This window comes from Aspergillus chevalieri, chromosome 8 (assembly GCF_016861735.1).
Source record: "Aspergillus chevalieri M1 DNA, chromosome 8, nearly complete sequence".
NCBI lineage: Eukaryota > Fungi > Ascomycota > Eurotiomycetes > Eurotiales > Aspergillaceae > Aspergillus > Aspergillus chevalieri.
The window spans coordinates 1016898-1032694 of record NC_057369.1 but is presented as its reverse complement, the minus strand read 5'-3'; the positions used below and the strand labels follow the sequence as shown (position 1 = coordinate 1032694).

At 49.8% G+C, this 15797-nt stretch overlaps 4 protein-coding genes across 4 annotated transcripts; 3 read left to right on the top strand and 1 right to left on the bottom strand.

The window, feature by feature from the left end:
- Positions 1-1097: 1097 nt before the first annotated feature.
- On the top strand, positions 1098-2849 carry GAS1_4 (glycoside hydrolase family 72 protein; the record flags this gene model as incomplete). The annotated part of the gene is made up of 4 exons (XM_043283706.1): positions 1098-1178; positions 1234-1271; positions 1319-1344; positions 1399-2849. 4 exons carry the CDS (start codon positions 1098-1100, stop codon positions 2847-2849), a joined length of 1596 nt encoding a protein of 531 aa, XP_043140959.1.
- A 411-nt stretch (positions 2850-3260) lies between these two features.
- On the top strand, positions 3261-5014 carry ACHE_80345A (putative MFS transporter; the record flags this gene model as incomplete). The annotated part of the gene is made up of 6 exons (XM_043283705.1): positions 3261-3764; positions 3816-3876; positions 3927-4168; positions 4235-4631; positions 4691-4822; positions 4899-5014. The coding sequence occupies 6 exons, from the start codon at positions 3261-3263 to the stop codon at positions 5012-5014; spliced, it is 1452 nt and encodes a 483-aa protein (XP_043140958.1).
- A 57-nt stretch (positions 5015-5071) lies between these two features.
- Positions 5072-7488, bottom strand: ACHE_80344S (transcription factor domain-containing protein; the record flags this gene model as incomplete). Its single annotated transcript, XM_043283704.1, has 5 exons — positions 5072-5851; positions 5910-6425; positions 6471-7143; positions 7203-7331; positions 7406-7488. 5 exons carry the CDS (start codon positions 7486-7488, stop codon positions 5072-5074), a joined length of 2181 nt encoding a protein of 726 aa, XP_043140957.1.
- A 4480-nt stretch (positions 7489-11968) lies between these two features.
- Positions 11969-14503, top strand: ACHE_80343A (putative C6 transcription factor; the record flags this gene model as incomplete). The annotated part of the gene is made up of 4 exons (XM_043283703.1): positions 11969-12378; positions 12442-12553; positions 12609-13312; positions 13411-14503. 4 exons carry the CDS (start codon positions 11969-11971, stop codon positions 14501-14503), a joined length of 2319 nt encoding a protein of 772 aa, XP_043140956.1.
- Positions 14504-15797: the final 1294 nt, after the last annotated feature.

Below are 15797 nucleotides of genomic sequence, written 5' to 3'. Positions count from 1 at the left end.
GTTGGTTCTAGACAGACTATGGGATATATGCGAGTCTATGTATCTTGGGTGTATTGATGTATCGAGAGTGTTCAATTGGTCTATCTCGATCTTCTGCTGTCACTTTCATCACCCCCTCATCTCCTGAACAAAGTTAGTTATCTGCAGGACCCAGTACTGACTAAGCACATGGTGGGTCGATAGTGGCCGATCCAGAATTCTGGAAGACTCAGGTACTGTGTTCTACCACTGAAATCATGCTCACTCAGTACCATAGTATTATTTGGAAGAAGCATTCTAAGAGAGTAACAATGATATGTCCTGAGTGGAAGTACGTGGAACAATCGTCGACTCTTTGATTAGGTTTCAGTGGATTCCGGAAAGGTAATAAGATTATTCCTACCCGTACAGCGCATCAGCCAGCTGAGCTCCTTCAGCTGCAGAAAATGAGTGTCGCCCTCACGTGATACTCTGTTTACGCTCACTTTTATTGGTCAATTAAGAGTAGTGACATGTGTCACGTGGTGTACATCAGTAGCCAATCAAATCGTCCACTTCTAGAGAGGAATGTTTCCCAATCGGGAAGAAGGGCAGTTTACCGTGACACCTGAGAAACCAATCAACAGACAGGAACAACACTGTTCTACCCTCACTAAGTACTCTGTACTAAATGACTAATTGAGGGTGTACTCTGTATGTATTACCTCGACAGTTCTGAATCAGCGTAAGGAGGACACAAAAGTAGCAGTTGCCGCAGACAAGGGAATGCCATGACATCAAACAACCTGATCTATACCTGATCCGTGCCAAATACAGCGGCCAAACACAGTGAATTCTAGAATTGAACACTGAATAGCACCAAAGTTACCAAAAATACCATCACATGACCCCCTTGTTACCACGCCCATTCCAAGCCTCCCTGCCTTCCTTCCTCCTTCCTTCGTTCTGTCACCTCCTTCCTCTTCCTCTCCAGTCCCCGTTCTTAATCCATCGACATCTCCTGGTAAATCTTCCATCAACTGTTCACTCCTCTGCCTTTATCTCGTTTCTTCCTACTGATCGTTCTACCGTGCTTCATAGCGTTGGCCTATACGAAAGCGTCTGATAAGCTTGTCACCATGAAGCTTTCACTCGCCCTCGCTGGCGGCTCCCTCTTGCTGGGACGTGCTCTGGCCGATCTGCCTACCATCGAGACCAAAGCATGTTTGAGAACCATGGGTCTACGGTGTCTACGATAGCTAACCGGTCTTATAGGGCTCCAAATTCTTCTATTCCAACAACGGCACTGAGTTGTAAGTCATCTTGCAGGTGGTGGTACTGACACTGCTGACCATTACAGCTTCATTCGTGGTGTTGCCTATCAGCGTATGTGACTCTGTTCCCCAGATAATGAACGGTACTGACATCCTCCACCTCCAGAGGATTACTCCACCAACAGCACTAGCGAGAACGACAAGTATATCGACCCTCTTGCCAATTCTGCTAGCTGCAAGCGTGACATTCCGTACCTGAAAGAGCTCCGCACCAATGTCATCCGGACCTACGCTATCGATCCCTCCAAGAACCATGATGAGTGCATGAACGCCTTGGCTGATGCCGGTATCTACCTCATCACTGATCTATCATCCCCGCACGAGTCCATCAACCGCAATGAGCCCAAGTGGGATACGGATCTCTTCTCGCGGTACGCCAAGGTCGTCGACTCGTTGGCCAAGTACCCCAACGTCATTGGCTTCTTTGCCGGAAACGAGGTTGCCAATGACAAGAACAACACCAACTCGATTGCCTACGTTAAAAGTGCTGTCCGCGATATGAAGGCCTACATCAAGGAGAAGGGCTACCGTGAGTCGCTGGCTGTGGGATACGCCACCGATGATGATGCCTCTATCCGTGCCGATTTGGCCGACTACCTGACCTGCGGTGACAAGGACTCCTCCATTGATATGTTTGGATATAACATTTATGAATGGTGCGGTGAGTCCTCTTTCGAGGAGTCCGGATACAGTGAGCGGACCAAGGAGTTCAAAGACTACCCTGTTCCTGCCTTTTTCTCTGAATACGGCTGTATCCACCCGCGTCCTCGCAAGTTCTCGGATGTTCCTGTCCTCTTTGGCGACAAGATGAATGGTGTCTGGAGCGGTGGTATTGTCTACATGTACTTCCAGGAAACCAATGACTACGGTCTGGTGTCGGTCGACGGCGACAAGGTCAGCAAGATGGAGGACTTTAACTATCTCTCCTCCCAGATGGCCAAGGTGAACCCGACCGGTACCAAGAGTGCCGACTACAAGCCTGAGAACACTGCTCGCTCCTGCCCTTCTGTCGGCAAGGAATGGGAGGCTGCCAAGGAGCTGCCGCCGACTCCAAACCCGGAGCTGTGCTCTTGCATGGTCGACTCTCTGTCTTGCGTTCTCAAGGACTCCGTTAACGAGAAGGACATGGGTGAGCTCTTTGGCGTGGTTTGCGGTTCCGAGGGCGTGTGCGATGGCATTGCTTCCAACTCTACCACTGGCACCTACGGCGCCTACAGTGTTTGCAGCCCCAAGCAGAAACTTTCCTTCGTCATGGACCAGTACTACAAGAAGCAAAACAAGAAATCCACCGCTTGTGACTTCTCCGGCGCCGCTCGTGTGCAAGATTCCTCCAACCCCAAGGGCACTTGTTCTGCTCTGATCAAGCAGGCTGGAGCTGACGGCACGGGCTCAGTCACCTCTATCCCGACTAACGTCGCTGGTGCCAGCGCCAGTTCGACTTCAGAGGGTGCTGCCGGCGCTTTGGTGACTCCTACTGCCGTCACTGTTGGCGCTTGGCAGTTCGGAGCTTACATGGCCACGGCTATTATTGCAGGTGCCGGAATGATCCTGCTGTAATGAAGATATGCGGTACATGCGTTAGTCTTGCCGGAAGGGACTCTAATCTCTCGCCTCTTTGTGATCTGGATGGAGTATATATTAGCAAATTCGTTCGTTTATGAAGGTCTGCATGGGAATGAAGAGGACATTCTTAACACCTTATGATGTTATGTAGTGATGGATCAATGGACTATTTCGTTTTCAGTCATTTTTGCTGTATGAGAATTGCCATTTGCGGCATCGGCAACGTTGACCGAGGAGCTCCACTCGGCCGTAGACTATGCTTCGGTGATCTGCCCGGCAAGCCGAACGCCTGCTGGAAAAGAATCCGAGCGTCATGTTTAAAAATATTTTTCTTTTGCTTCTCTATTCTATTGCTCTCGATCTTAAAAACATGATCCTCTTTAGATGCACTATTTAAATACAAAAATGGGAAAACAAGATGAGCCCTATACAGCCCAGGTTACTCCCGATCCGGAAGCCCAACTGGCGGGAGCTGCGCCGGGCGCACCAGAGAAAGCCCTCGATGCCGATGTCTCAGACCAGTACAACCTCCCAACCTGGCGCAAATGTATCATCCTCTTCGTGGTGAGCTGGATGACCCTCGCCATCACCTTCTCCTCAACCTCCTTCCTCCCCGCAACCCCAGAAATCGCCTCCGAATTCAAAACAACAACAGAGATCCTCAATGCGACAAACGCAGGCGTGCTGCTCGCAATGGGCTTCTCGTCGCTGATCTGGGGACCGCTGGGTAATATCTTTGGGCGCAGGTATGCGTATAACGTTGCGATTTTTGTGCTTACAGGGTGTTCGGCTGGTGCTGCGGCGGCGATCAATATGCGTATGTTTACGACTATGAGAATCTTGGCTGGGTTGACGGGAACGTCGTTTATGGTTTCGGGGCAGACTATTCTCGCGGATATTTTTGAGCCTGTACTTCTCCCCCTTCAATTCGGATTGGCGCTATGGGTGTTGACGATATAGGTTGTTCGAGGAACGGCCGTTGGTTTCTTTATGGTTGGGAGTGTTGCTGGGCCTGCTATTGGTATGCCATTCCTCAAGTGTAGACAACATATAGGACTAATGTATGACCAGGCCCCTGCATGGGAGGAATCATTGTAACTTTCGCCAGCTGGCGAATCATCTTCTGGGTGCAAACAGCCATGGCAGGCTTCGGCCTGATTCTCTCTCTCCTCTTCGTCTCGAATGTTCGAGACCCTCCAACCATGATCGCGAAGAAGAAAGCTGGAGCGAAATTTGGCGCTCTCGACATGGTGAACATGTTTAATCCATTGCGGATCGTCCGTCAGATGGTGTATCCAAATGTGTTTCTTGCCGTGCGTCTCCCCCATGCACCACCCCCACATTGGCACAAAGAAAAAGGAGAATGTTGACAAGAACAGGACTTAACATGCGGCTTCCTCGCGACCTTCCAATACGCCCTCCTAACCTCCGCCCGCGCCCTCTTCAACCCCCGCTTCCACCTAACAACGGCCCTAGTAAGCGGCCTCTTCTACCTCGCCCCGGGCTCTGGCTTCCTGCTGGGCTCCGTACTTGGCGGGAAACTCTCCGACCGCACGGTCCGCAAGTGGATCAAGCGCCGCAACGGAGTACGTCTCCCACAGGACCGGCTTAACTCGGGGCTGTTGACGTTGCTGGGCGTGTTGCCTGTGTCGGCGCTGATTTTCGGTTGGACGTTGCAGGAAGAGGTCGGTGGGATGGCAGTGCCCATTATTAGTGGGTTCTTTGGCGGGTTTGGATTGACGGGGAGTTTTAATGGGTTGAATACCTATAATGCTGGTACGTTCCCCACTCCCTGGATTCAGATTGGGATGTGTTTCGGCGTTAACGAAAAGCAGAAGCGATTCCGGCAAAACGGTCAGAGGTCATTGCGGGAAAGTATATCGTGCAGTATATCTTTGCGGCGGCGAGTACGGCGGCCGTGCAGCCGTTGCTGGATGCTATTGGGGCTGGGTGGACGTTTACTATCTGTATGTCTTCTCCTTTCCCCACCCTCTCTCTCTTATTTGTATATATATTTGCGAATGACAGCTAATGTAATGGCAGGCGTGGTCCTTTCTCTCATCGGCGGATTCTTGGTCTGGGCGATTACGAAATGGGGACTTGATATGCAGCAGTGGGCGGAGAGGAAGTTTGAGTTGGATAAGAAACCTGGTTTTTAGTTTAATACGTTGATATACCCGTTTGGATAGATAGGTTCATTTAGATAGATAGATAGATTATAATCCATGGCATGTGTATAGACTCTCCGCGTCGTTCAGAAATGTATCCACGGGGTTTAACAAGCCGAGATCGAAATCAGACTGCGCAAGGAAGTCTTGCATCGTCGGTTCGAGAAAGGCCATTGCCGTCGTGAACCCGCCGGAGGCGTCGTGAAGGGGTACTCCATTACCATTGTGGATAGGTGGATAAGGAGTGTTTACCACGGTCTCGGCGTTACTCTGCACAGTCCCAACACTCGACTGCATTGCACTCGAAGAAGCACCCATAGACCCGTCCCCCGGCGACTGCACCGACGCAGCCGACACATCTCCCGGCCCAATCGCCGCCATCGCATTCGCATTCCCCATCCCCCGGGCCCCACCCCGTCTCCTCCTCTCCCTCTCCCCCCAATACCCCTCAAGACAAAACTTGACCTGCTCGAGGTTCTGCCAAAAGTCCGCCGCCGCGAGATTCCCGTTCTCGCTCATCGACCTTAATATTTCCAGCGCCGTCTCAAAACCGCCCATGTCGCTTGGATTACCGACTGGTACGAAAGAGGACATGGCGAGTGCGAGCGCAGAGGAAAAGAGGTAGTGCGCGTGGAAGTAGCCGAAGACAGGAAGGGTGCCGTTGAAGTATTTTGTGAGGATCAGGGAGTGGGAGTGGCGGGCTGCGTGGATGCAGGCTTCGGAGAGGGTGAGGACGGGTTGGGGGATTGGGGAGGGGGAGGGGGGTTCGTTCTCACTGAGTTTGATGAGGAGGTGCAGGAGGGTTGGGCGGGTTGTTAGGATTACGCACTGCCATTTTCATGTTGGTTATTTTGGGATATGTTGGGGTTGTGTGAGGGATACCTACCTGGTTGAATGCGAGGTGTAGGGAGGTGATGGGCTTTTTGTTTGCCTCTGGGTCTTCTTGGTTCAGTCTTATGTGATCTGGCAATGTCTCGACCCAATTCTTCAATGCCTTCAGTAGCTTCTGCACTCTTTGCAAAAACGTCTCCGTGTACTTTCTTCGACTGTACAGTTTCGAAATCGTCTCCCCAACAATCTTTGCCAACTTCACATTCGCCGTCAAATAGTCCGTGTCGGAGAATTGCTCCTCGTGCAGCTGTTGTGGTTCAATGTTCGACGGCATGTCGAGGTGGATGTCATCGTCGAGAATCTGTGATGGTAGGCCCATTTTGGATCCCCACATCCGGTCGAAGATATAGATTGTCCACCAGATTCGGACCCGGTGCTGGCGTTCGACTGGGTCAATTACTTGAGATTCGGGAATGTTGTGGTTCAGGCCTATGCAAAGGCTTAGACGCATTGCGCTGCCGATTAGTACGTAAGCTGAGTGGCGGCGGTTAAGGTAGTAGGAGAATAATGACTATCATGTTAGCTGCATTCATTCAGCAACAGGCTCAGATCATACCAGTAGGAGCAGGGTCTCCAGATGTGTGATGCTCGTCCTCTCCGGCAACACCTGCACCAAACTCAGGGCACGTGCAAAATACGACGTCCCCGGCACCCTACATCCCGACGACGGCTCCGTCCTCAACGAATACGCCTCTCCAAACGCAAATAGTGCAAAATACTTGCACTGGTTAACCGTACACCCAAAATGCCCCGTTTGATAGATCTCCTCGAGCTTCTCCAGCGTCGACTTGCGCAGCACCAGATGGTAGATATGTCCAATCTGATGCAACGCAATCTTCACCAGCAGTCGCGCCTGTTGTGGACTCGGCCACTGCACGTTGACTTCATTCGCCGCGGCGATGTTGGCTTCTTTGACATACTGCGTGCGTGGGATATGTGCAGTCGCATTGCTTCCCGTTAGAAAGCGACGGAAACGAGTCGCAAACGCCGTGCAGGCTGCTTCGCCGATGAAGATTGGTGGTGCTGACGGGTCGTAGGGGTGGAACCAGGCACGATCTCCGATTAAAGGATTTTGAGCACTGCTACTTGTATTTGGCTCGTTTGGTTCTTCCGTTGAGCCTGTTGCTGTCGTTGCTGTTGCAGGTGGCCGGGGTGGTTCGGTGGAGTTTGCCGAAGTCCCCGAACGCTCTTTTAGGCGCTGGTTTTCTGATAGGATGCGTTCCAGGTAACTTGAATATAAGTGAGTATTATCACCGTTACGGGCAGATGCAAGATACATATGACTCACCTCTCACTGACCTTCACCTGCCGATCTCGAGGCTCGTAGTGACATTCCTCGCCACGACCAACCAGCACACATTTACTACACGGCTCGCCTCCGGAACATTTGATCTTATGTTCGTGACATCGTCGACATCTGATAGACAAGCAGATCTGGTGATCAGCTTCGAGAACAAACAGCCCTATAGGGACAGTGGGTGAATCACGCACGCTGTGAACTTTCTGCGTTGACGTTTCGATGACTCGGCGGTTTCTTCGGTGCCTCTGCTACGGCGTCCGAGGTTTTGGGTCATGGTAGGGATATTATGATGTGATGGTACTAAGAATGGATAGTCTAGTTATGCAATCTGTTGTATGCAGAGTAGAGGTGATGGCGTGGGAAGACCGAGATGTTCGGAGGCAATCAGTCTCGTTCGGCATTGGCGTCGGAGTTCGGATTCATCTGCCGAGCGGGTTTGTATATGGCGTTTTTGCGGCACTTGTACAGGTAAATCGTTTAGATAGTGCACAGTTAATCGACGATGGATCCGAAAAGAAAGCAAAATGGAGGATGATCAAGTAAAGGCTATTAAGTACAAGAGCTTTTACGCAAATATATATCACGTGATTATCCGCACGAAGTGCAGAGCTCATGCTTGCCTGGAAGATTGTCAGTAACAATTAACTCTGCTCTAATTCTATCTTATCTGAACTACATTAATTTGGGTCTTTGTGTTTTTGTTGCTGTACCGGGATGGAATGGTTATGCAGTTTAGATTCTTGTGTTAATGCTTGGAGGGGGGTAATGGGCACGCTTGTATCCAATTGGTATTTTCATTATGGTGATTCTTATCAATTAGCATTCAGGTTGAAAGAGAGCAATCCACAGACATCTGTCTTGTATATGTACTTCAGAATAAGCGAGTCCATATTCGCTTATCCGCTTATCAAAGGCAGCGAGACGAAAGTGACATAGATAGCAGGATAAAAAGAGGCCATAGAACATCAAAACAGACTGTGTGACGCAAGAATGTCACGAGAGATGCTGTGTTGCCGTTCGTCGACATCGCAGTGATCATGTAGCGTAGCATAAGTCAGTTGGACGTCGCGATAGAAATGGTCTAGAATATGCTCGTGGACAAGCCCATCACTACAAAAGGAAGTCAGTTTGACCGCATTGCAATGCAACAACCTAGCAAGTTAGCAGCATAGTAGTAACAGCAGCGGGATTCACGAGTGCCAACAGTCAGTAATCAATTGCCAGCAAGACACGAAAAACACCCCTTCTCTTGTAAGCAAAGCCCCAAAAACAACGACATTCAAAATCGAGCAGAAAAAGTACCCACTGGGATTGCTTCAGCAGAAAACTCAAGCTGTTACCAGCAACGACCAGCGAAACACCCTCCATCACTTGATTATCCCAATTGCCATATATTCTGCTAAAGAAATAATGTTCCAGATATTAGGCCCCAGGAAAGCCATAAAAAAAAAAGATACCGGGCTATCATCCGCTCGAGGTGGCGCAATGGTGTCTCGGTAGCATAGCAGCAGCAGTAAAACTCCACGAGGCACCAACACCAGCAAGGCAAAAAAACACCCCTTCTCTTGCTGCTCCACTGCTCCACAAGCACCCTTCTCAAACAAGATGCAGAATCAACCAAAGAAAGGTACCCATTGGAACTGCCCCGACGATTGTTATGGGGGAATGACCAGTGAACCCCTTCCATCAGTGTTATCTCAATTGTCATGGTCTTGGGGAAGTGGTGTTCCCAGTTGTTCGTCCTCCGGGAAGGCTGGATTGACAACGCCGTCGGTGACAAGAACGTAGCGAACGCAGACGAATCGTATTCCTCGACACGTACCCGCATAGAATCGATATACAATCACATCTGAACTATAAAGTCAGCGAATAGGAGGACAGGGACTCCGAGAATTTATGGACAACGCGCGATGACGGTCGGTCAGTAGTGGTTGTGCTGTCGTTTGTGCTTCGCTAATTGACTTACTTAGCCGCTTAGAGGTGGGATGCTGTCTCTATATGGTCGTGAGTAGTCAGTGTCTTGATGCTAGGGCATCAAAAATTGTGGTGCACTGTCCTGTTCTGTAAGTGTGTGGTGGTACTGCCCTTTGTATCCACCTCAGGTGACGGGACAGAGCCGCCGTCCTCTCCTCCGCTCGCCTCGCCCTGTTTCTTCTTCTGTCAGAGTAGCGTCACTCCTTCCCATCTTTTCCATCTTCTTCCTTCATTATGATACTGTCAACATCCTCACCGTCGAATTGTCGATGGTAAGAGTCGAGCAATGCTACTTTGAGGTCCTCGAGACCTGTATTAGATGTCATTTCGTCCCCAGGGCGCCCGCGTGCTTTCCACACAACACCCCAGCGAAGTCCAGCTCCACGTCCGCCAAACATTATAAGCAATGGGAATTTTGATCTTGCGGATATGATGACCAAAAGGATGTGAACCCAGCATCATTTCACCAAAAAAAAAATAACGTGCTTTGCGTTCAGTCGAGATGGAGATCGATTCGAAATGTGGCGAAGAGAATACGAGACGGGTATGGAATGAGCGAGGGAAAAAGACTCCGGGCAAATGAACGACCATAAGGGCAAGCTGATAGGCGACGAACCATGGAAGAGGCTTCAGACTTTATATGAAAAATTCAACCCCAGACGATCCGGAACATTTTCCTTACCCCATGGGCACATCTTTGCCGATAACGGCTGTCATTTAGCGAAAGTGTGCCTGTTTCCATCCTGTGATGTCACTCCGCAGCCTTTCCCCGACAAGATAGTATAAGCCTTCCAAAACCTTCGATAACCAGCGAAATCCTGCCTTTTGACCTCAGGGATATATTTTATACGGTGTGTATCGTGTTCCTCGTCGCGTTTTATCATGGTCCTCGTATAATCGGTAACGGTGGTCTTCGTTTGTTGCATCGTCGGTACACTTCCTAGCATTTGCCACTCCGTCTCGCCACTCGCAAATCGCCAGGAACTGCACGCCATTTAGTTCTGAGAGACGCAGGGAACCGTGGGTATTTAACTGGCGATTCAGGTACAGCCCAACATAAAAAAACCAGGCAATCTGTTTGCCTGTTTGCCGGGTTCCGACTAATGGAAATGCTTGGGATACTTTCCGAGAGCTCATTTGCTTCCTTGACTCGTCTGCTCACGTCGCTTTGATCAACTACCGTGAATTCATATTTTCCCATCTGTCATTTCTCTTGTTCACGGTTTTCCCAGGGAGATAGCCCTCCGCTCATCGACCACACTCAATTTGCGATGCAAGCCTATTTGGGCCGCACTGCACATGTGAAGCCATGCGTCCGTGGATAATGGCGGTAACACGCACTGGCACATATCCTCCGAAGAAGCAAACCCTCTAATGAACATGGTGTTCGAGTTGTGCCGCGTACTATTGCGGTGGGCGCTAACCGAAGTGTGCATCACACTCACATCCCCGACTGTCATGCAAGTTGAAAAACTTGTATCCGGATTATAGGCTGACTGCTTGCTAAAGTGCTGGAACGGGCTAACCGCTTCGATCCGGCATGGATTCCCCTTGTATTTCGAGATGCATCCTGTGTTGTAGGATAGAGTACGTGCGGTCAAGGATTTTCGGCGTTTGGGGGGCTAACGGCAGAAACAGGAGCATTCGAAATTCTTGAATCGTTCTCAGGGATGTTTTCTCTCGGGCTATCAACGGCATGAACTGGGGGAACTGGAGTGTTGTTCAGTGAAACAGACTTTTCGCTCTTCGTCCTACCTACGATCAACCTCGTGGGGTATGGCGTCAGTATGTTGTAATGGGTTGTCTACTCCGTACAGAGACCTTAATCTTGTCAACAATCCCTGTTGCAACTCAATAGCTCATGGCCCTTGCGTTCGACATCGCCAACGTGAACCCAGAATCCTCTCAGCGTGCGCTCGTCTGCTTTTGAATGATGCTCTGAACTGGGTGACAAGCAAGAAAGGGGGGTAGGACCCTCAATCGGCAGGATAACGTCCGGCATCGCAGCAGACGTGGCAATTCAGCACGGAAGAAGATTTGGAAAGAAAATTCTCTTCTCGATCTCCGAACGGATTTCTTCCAACGTATCAGTCAAATCAACAGAAAGTCCCTTACCGACTCCACAACATCCAGAAAGATATTGTGGCCACATGCAGATGCAGACGAACGACGGTATACTCGCCGAAGAAGAATAAAAAGCCATAGGCGATTTCCACGGGCCGTCAATACTGAACCAGGGTCCCATTTAATTTCTTGCAATAACTAATAAGCACCGAATTGAAATGAGAGGAAGTCACCACACGACAGAAAGGACAACAAGAGGCTTACAACCACAATGCCGGAAATTCGGAATGGCCGTAGAAAAGGGCTTATTATTTTTTACATTAACAACAGGGCAGAAAGGGGTTTCATATGTCGGATCATTTAGAATGTATTATGGACAGAGTCGGAAGCGAGCCGATTCCCGCCCGTTGGTGGCGAGGAGCGCGGCAATCACCTCCAGCCTACCACGATGCACCATTCTACAGCTTGGACTTTGGAGCCTTTCCCACCCTGTCCAGTACACAAAACATGGAGGATTGAGGGGCCAAGAGGGCAAGAAATAAGGGAACAAAAAAAGGGCAAAAAAAATTTCCTATGATATCGGACATTTTGCCCTCTGTCTATGTTGGCCAGCTGTACACTTTTTTCGTTTTCTTGTATCTGCTCCACAGGCAAAATCTCGTCCACGCTGAAGGACGAGTGAAGGAGGCCGTCCAAGGTTTCCCCTTCAGCCCAAAATGACTGACCCGAGCCGCCGGTCCCCTTTTTCATATCCTTCTTATTCTTCTTCTGATACGCGAGAGACAGACCCTACAGGCGACTGGGCAATATCCCAATTCTCGCAGACGCCCGTTGGGTTTCCAGTCAGCTTTGAAGCGATTTCTGGTTCGACTGAGAACCCCGCAGGTGCATTTCGCACCATCACCACGCCATCCACGACGGGTGAACGGTCTGTTAATGCCAAAGTTCCTATTCCCAGGACGACAACCTCCAGCAACTGGACTAGCAGTGGACGGGTCAGTCGGGCTTGCGAGAACTGTCGGGAGCAGAAAGCCAAATGTAGCGGACATCGCCCAACCTGTCAACGATGCCAGGAGGCTGGCGTCCGTTGCTCCTATGGTGACCGGAAACGAGAGAAGATGGCCAAGTGCGTTTACAAAAAGGAGTTTTAAAGAGTGACAAGTCTACATTTCTAACGGTGGGTTACTAGGCAGTTGAATGATCTGACAACCCAAGTTCAGGCTTACGATGGATTACTACGAGATATCCATCCCGAGTTGGATTCCCTCCTAGCACAGAGGGTTGAGCAAGTCCTGAATGAAGTAAGCCATTCCTTTGTCCTGGAGGTTCGTAGTGGGAAAATTGACGTGATAATAGTTCTCCAGCCCTCAGACGTCAACGCCTCCATCTGCACCCGGAACATTATCTGCTCCTGTCGGCACGGCTGTAGCTTCCTCACTGGGGGCGATAGATTATATCGATGAAGACTACAACCGTGACGAAAAAGTACAGGCCTTAGGCTTTGTCGGGGAGCACTCCGAAATTGCCTGGCTGTACAGATTGAAGCGGGAGCTTGACAAAGATAATCTTGCAGCTGCGACTCCTGAGTCCGTTTCACTGAAGGACTCCTGGGATCGTTATTCAGTCGCCTCTGTGAATTTCTTCTTAGACGACTCGCAGATTCTTGTCATAGACGGCGTGGATTTAGTGCAGAGACCCCCTCAAGCGGTTGCAGATAGACTCGTGGATCGTTACTTCCAGATTATTCACCCGACCTTCCCAATAATCGGCAAAGTGACTTTCTGGGGACAATACAGATCGTTCTATTCTAGTCCGTTTGTACGGCCAGGCAAAAGGTGGATGGCCATATTGAATTTAATCTTCGCCCTTGCTGCGAGATATTCGGAGCTGGCCCAAGAGAGCGTCGATGACATTGTGCATGAAGACCATGTGGTCTATTTCTCACGAGCTTGGAAGCTTAGCATGAGCGACGTAGCTTTGCTGGACCACCCGAACCTACAACAAGTGCAAGTCGAAGGGCTGACCTCATTCTATCTCCTATCTGTGGGACAAATCAATCGGTATGTCGTTTCCAATTTCCCCTATTCTAGTCAGGCCTCTTGGCTGGAGCATCGATTCTGACTTATACCCTTTCTTTCTGTCCTTTGATGTCTATCAGGTCCTGGAGAATTTGTGGCATTTCCGTCCGTTCCGCCGTTACGATGGGATTGAATCTTCGCAACGAGAGCAATAGCATCGGTCATATTTCAAAGGAAACACGGTATCGAGTGTGGTGGTCGTTATATACTCTGGATACTTCTCTCTGTGCAATGACGGGCCGGCCCCCCAGCAGCAATATCGATTTTTGCACAACTCCTCTTCCAGTGCCGTTTATGGAAGAACAGTTTCGGGATGAGACCATCGCACAGCTCATCACAGACCATGAGGCTCGGAATACGCTCACGGGGATCATGTCTACAAAACGTTGGGGGCAATCACAAACAGAGAGTAGCGTCACGCCCGAGCAGTCGGGGAATTTGACGCCAAACAAGAATAAACAATGTGAGCAACTTGCGTTCAGTGCCATGGAGACCCTCACACCGAACATCTCGCTCTACTTCCTCTATTTCGTCGAGTTGGGATTGACCATGCGGGAGTCTGTTGACACATTGTACGCTCCAGGAGCTGCTCGCAAGTCGTGGCGCGAAGTTGAAGCAGCGATTTCCGCCTTGAACAGCAAGGCTGACGCCTGGCTTTCCAAGCTACCAGACACATTCCGGTTCACAGGGCCACAAGGGAATGTAGATTTCGAGAGACAAATCTCAAGCCTTGCTTTCCGCTATTATAGCACCAAACTGATAATTACGCAACCTTGCCTTCGTCATGCTGCCCGTCAGGGTGGCACCTCATCGATTGGGAATTTCTGCGATACGATGACTGACCAATGTGTCGATATCGCTACTCAAATGCTCGACCTACTCCCAGAGCCACCGGATTCGTCGTGGCTTTACCACATCGCGCCATGGTGGTGCGTTCTACATTATCTGATGCAAGCAATGGCGGTGCTCTTGACGGAGCTATTCCTTCGGGCGAGACCGGGAACGCTACAATACCGAAGAGTGCATGAGAGCGTCGACAAAGGAAACCGGTGGTTGTACGACATGTCTGCCAGAGATCCTTGTTCCCAGCGCGCGTGGCTGGTGTGCAATGACCTCTTGTCCCGTTACAGTCCTGAACTCGCCTTCCAAACCGACATCACTCTCCCGAATTAAACACATTTTTGTTCTGTGTCCATCTGCGCTAGTTGGTCTTCTCATCGCTCAGAGGACCACTTCGAAACGATACTATAACCGTTTGTGGAAAATCCTTGACACCATTCCCGCTTTTGTCCTCGTCAGGAAGCACCTTCTCCTATTTTTCTTCGGCGAATATGCTACCTGGACAGCTTGGGGGACTTCGCCATGGATGGTTCGTTCTCCCGCCGTTCCGCTGTGATGGGCCGACAAGTGAATGTTATCCAATGTATACATATTTGGGACATTCCAGGGCATTACTACTTCCGCGGCCTGCTTCTATCTACCAACTACTCGATATCAAATGTGTTTCGAACCTCTATACAGCCCTGATGTTTTTGTCATCAGTTGGCTACCTACTGCTCCACTAGATTCACCAAATTAGCTTGGCGATGTATCCGACCGGAACCGTTTGTTGGGGGTCCTCATTCCCCTAATGAGTATTACTACATACAACGAACCAATTCAGACCCTGCCTTCGACACGCGCCGTGTTTCAAGCTATGCCTGAAAAGAATGTAAAGACATAGATAGTCGTGGTCCACTTGAGGGGATTGGAATGCATACAAATACCATACAACCAGTCAATCACTCACCGACATGAACAGTTGTCACAGACACATGGCACCAAGGGAGGAGTGGAATGCGTTCCCAATGCAAAAGTGGGTTCATACGACATGCATAACGCCCAAAATGAGCAAACATTGGGCATTGACTCTTCCGGGAAAAAGGACCAATTCACCTTTTCGGAACATGGCCCACCTAATCATGGCTATGATTGGCAGGAAGTCAGATCCGCGACAGCGGAAAGCCCCTTGTTAGTCCGATAGCCTATTCAATAGCCTGCGAGAATTTGAGTCAGCGCTTCGGCGGATCGGCCATGGACTAATGGAAAGATTCTTAGTCGTGGTCATCGGCAAATCAGAGTGCCACGGAACTGTTTCCATCAGGACTTCACAGGGGGAGGGGGGTTCTTTTTTTTTTTCTTTTTCTAATGCCATGCAGGCTTCTAGAAAAAGATAACAGGCTTTGTCATGGTTTCCGGATAATGGAATCACCGATACAAAGGTCCCCCCAATCACCAAATTAGGGCTTAATAAGAATTAAATTATTGCGGATCATCGAGCCACATAGAATATTATTCGTCCCGGTAACCAGTTTCGGAGACTAGGCCACTGGAACACATAGCCTCAGATTAGGGCCACGGATTAGCAACTTGATCCGAGCTACTCCGTAATAATAATAATAACTCTGACTGACGACAAAATTGCCAA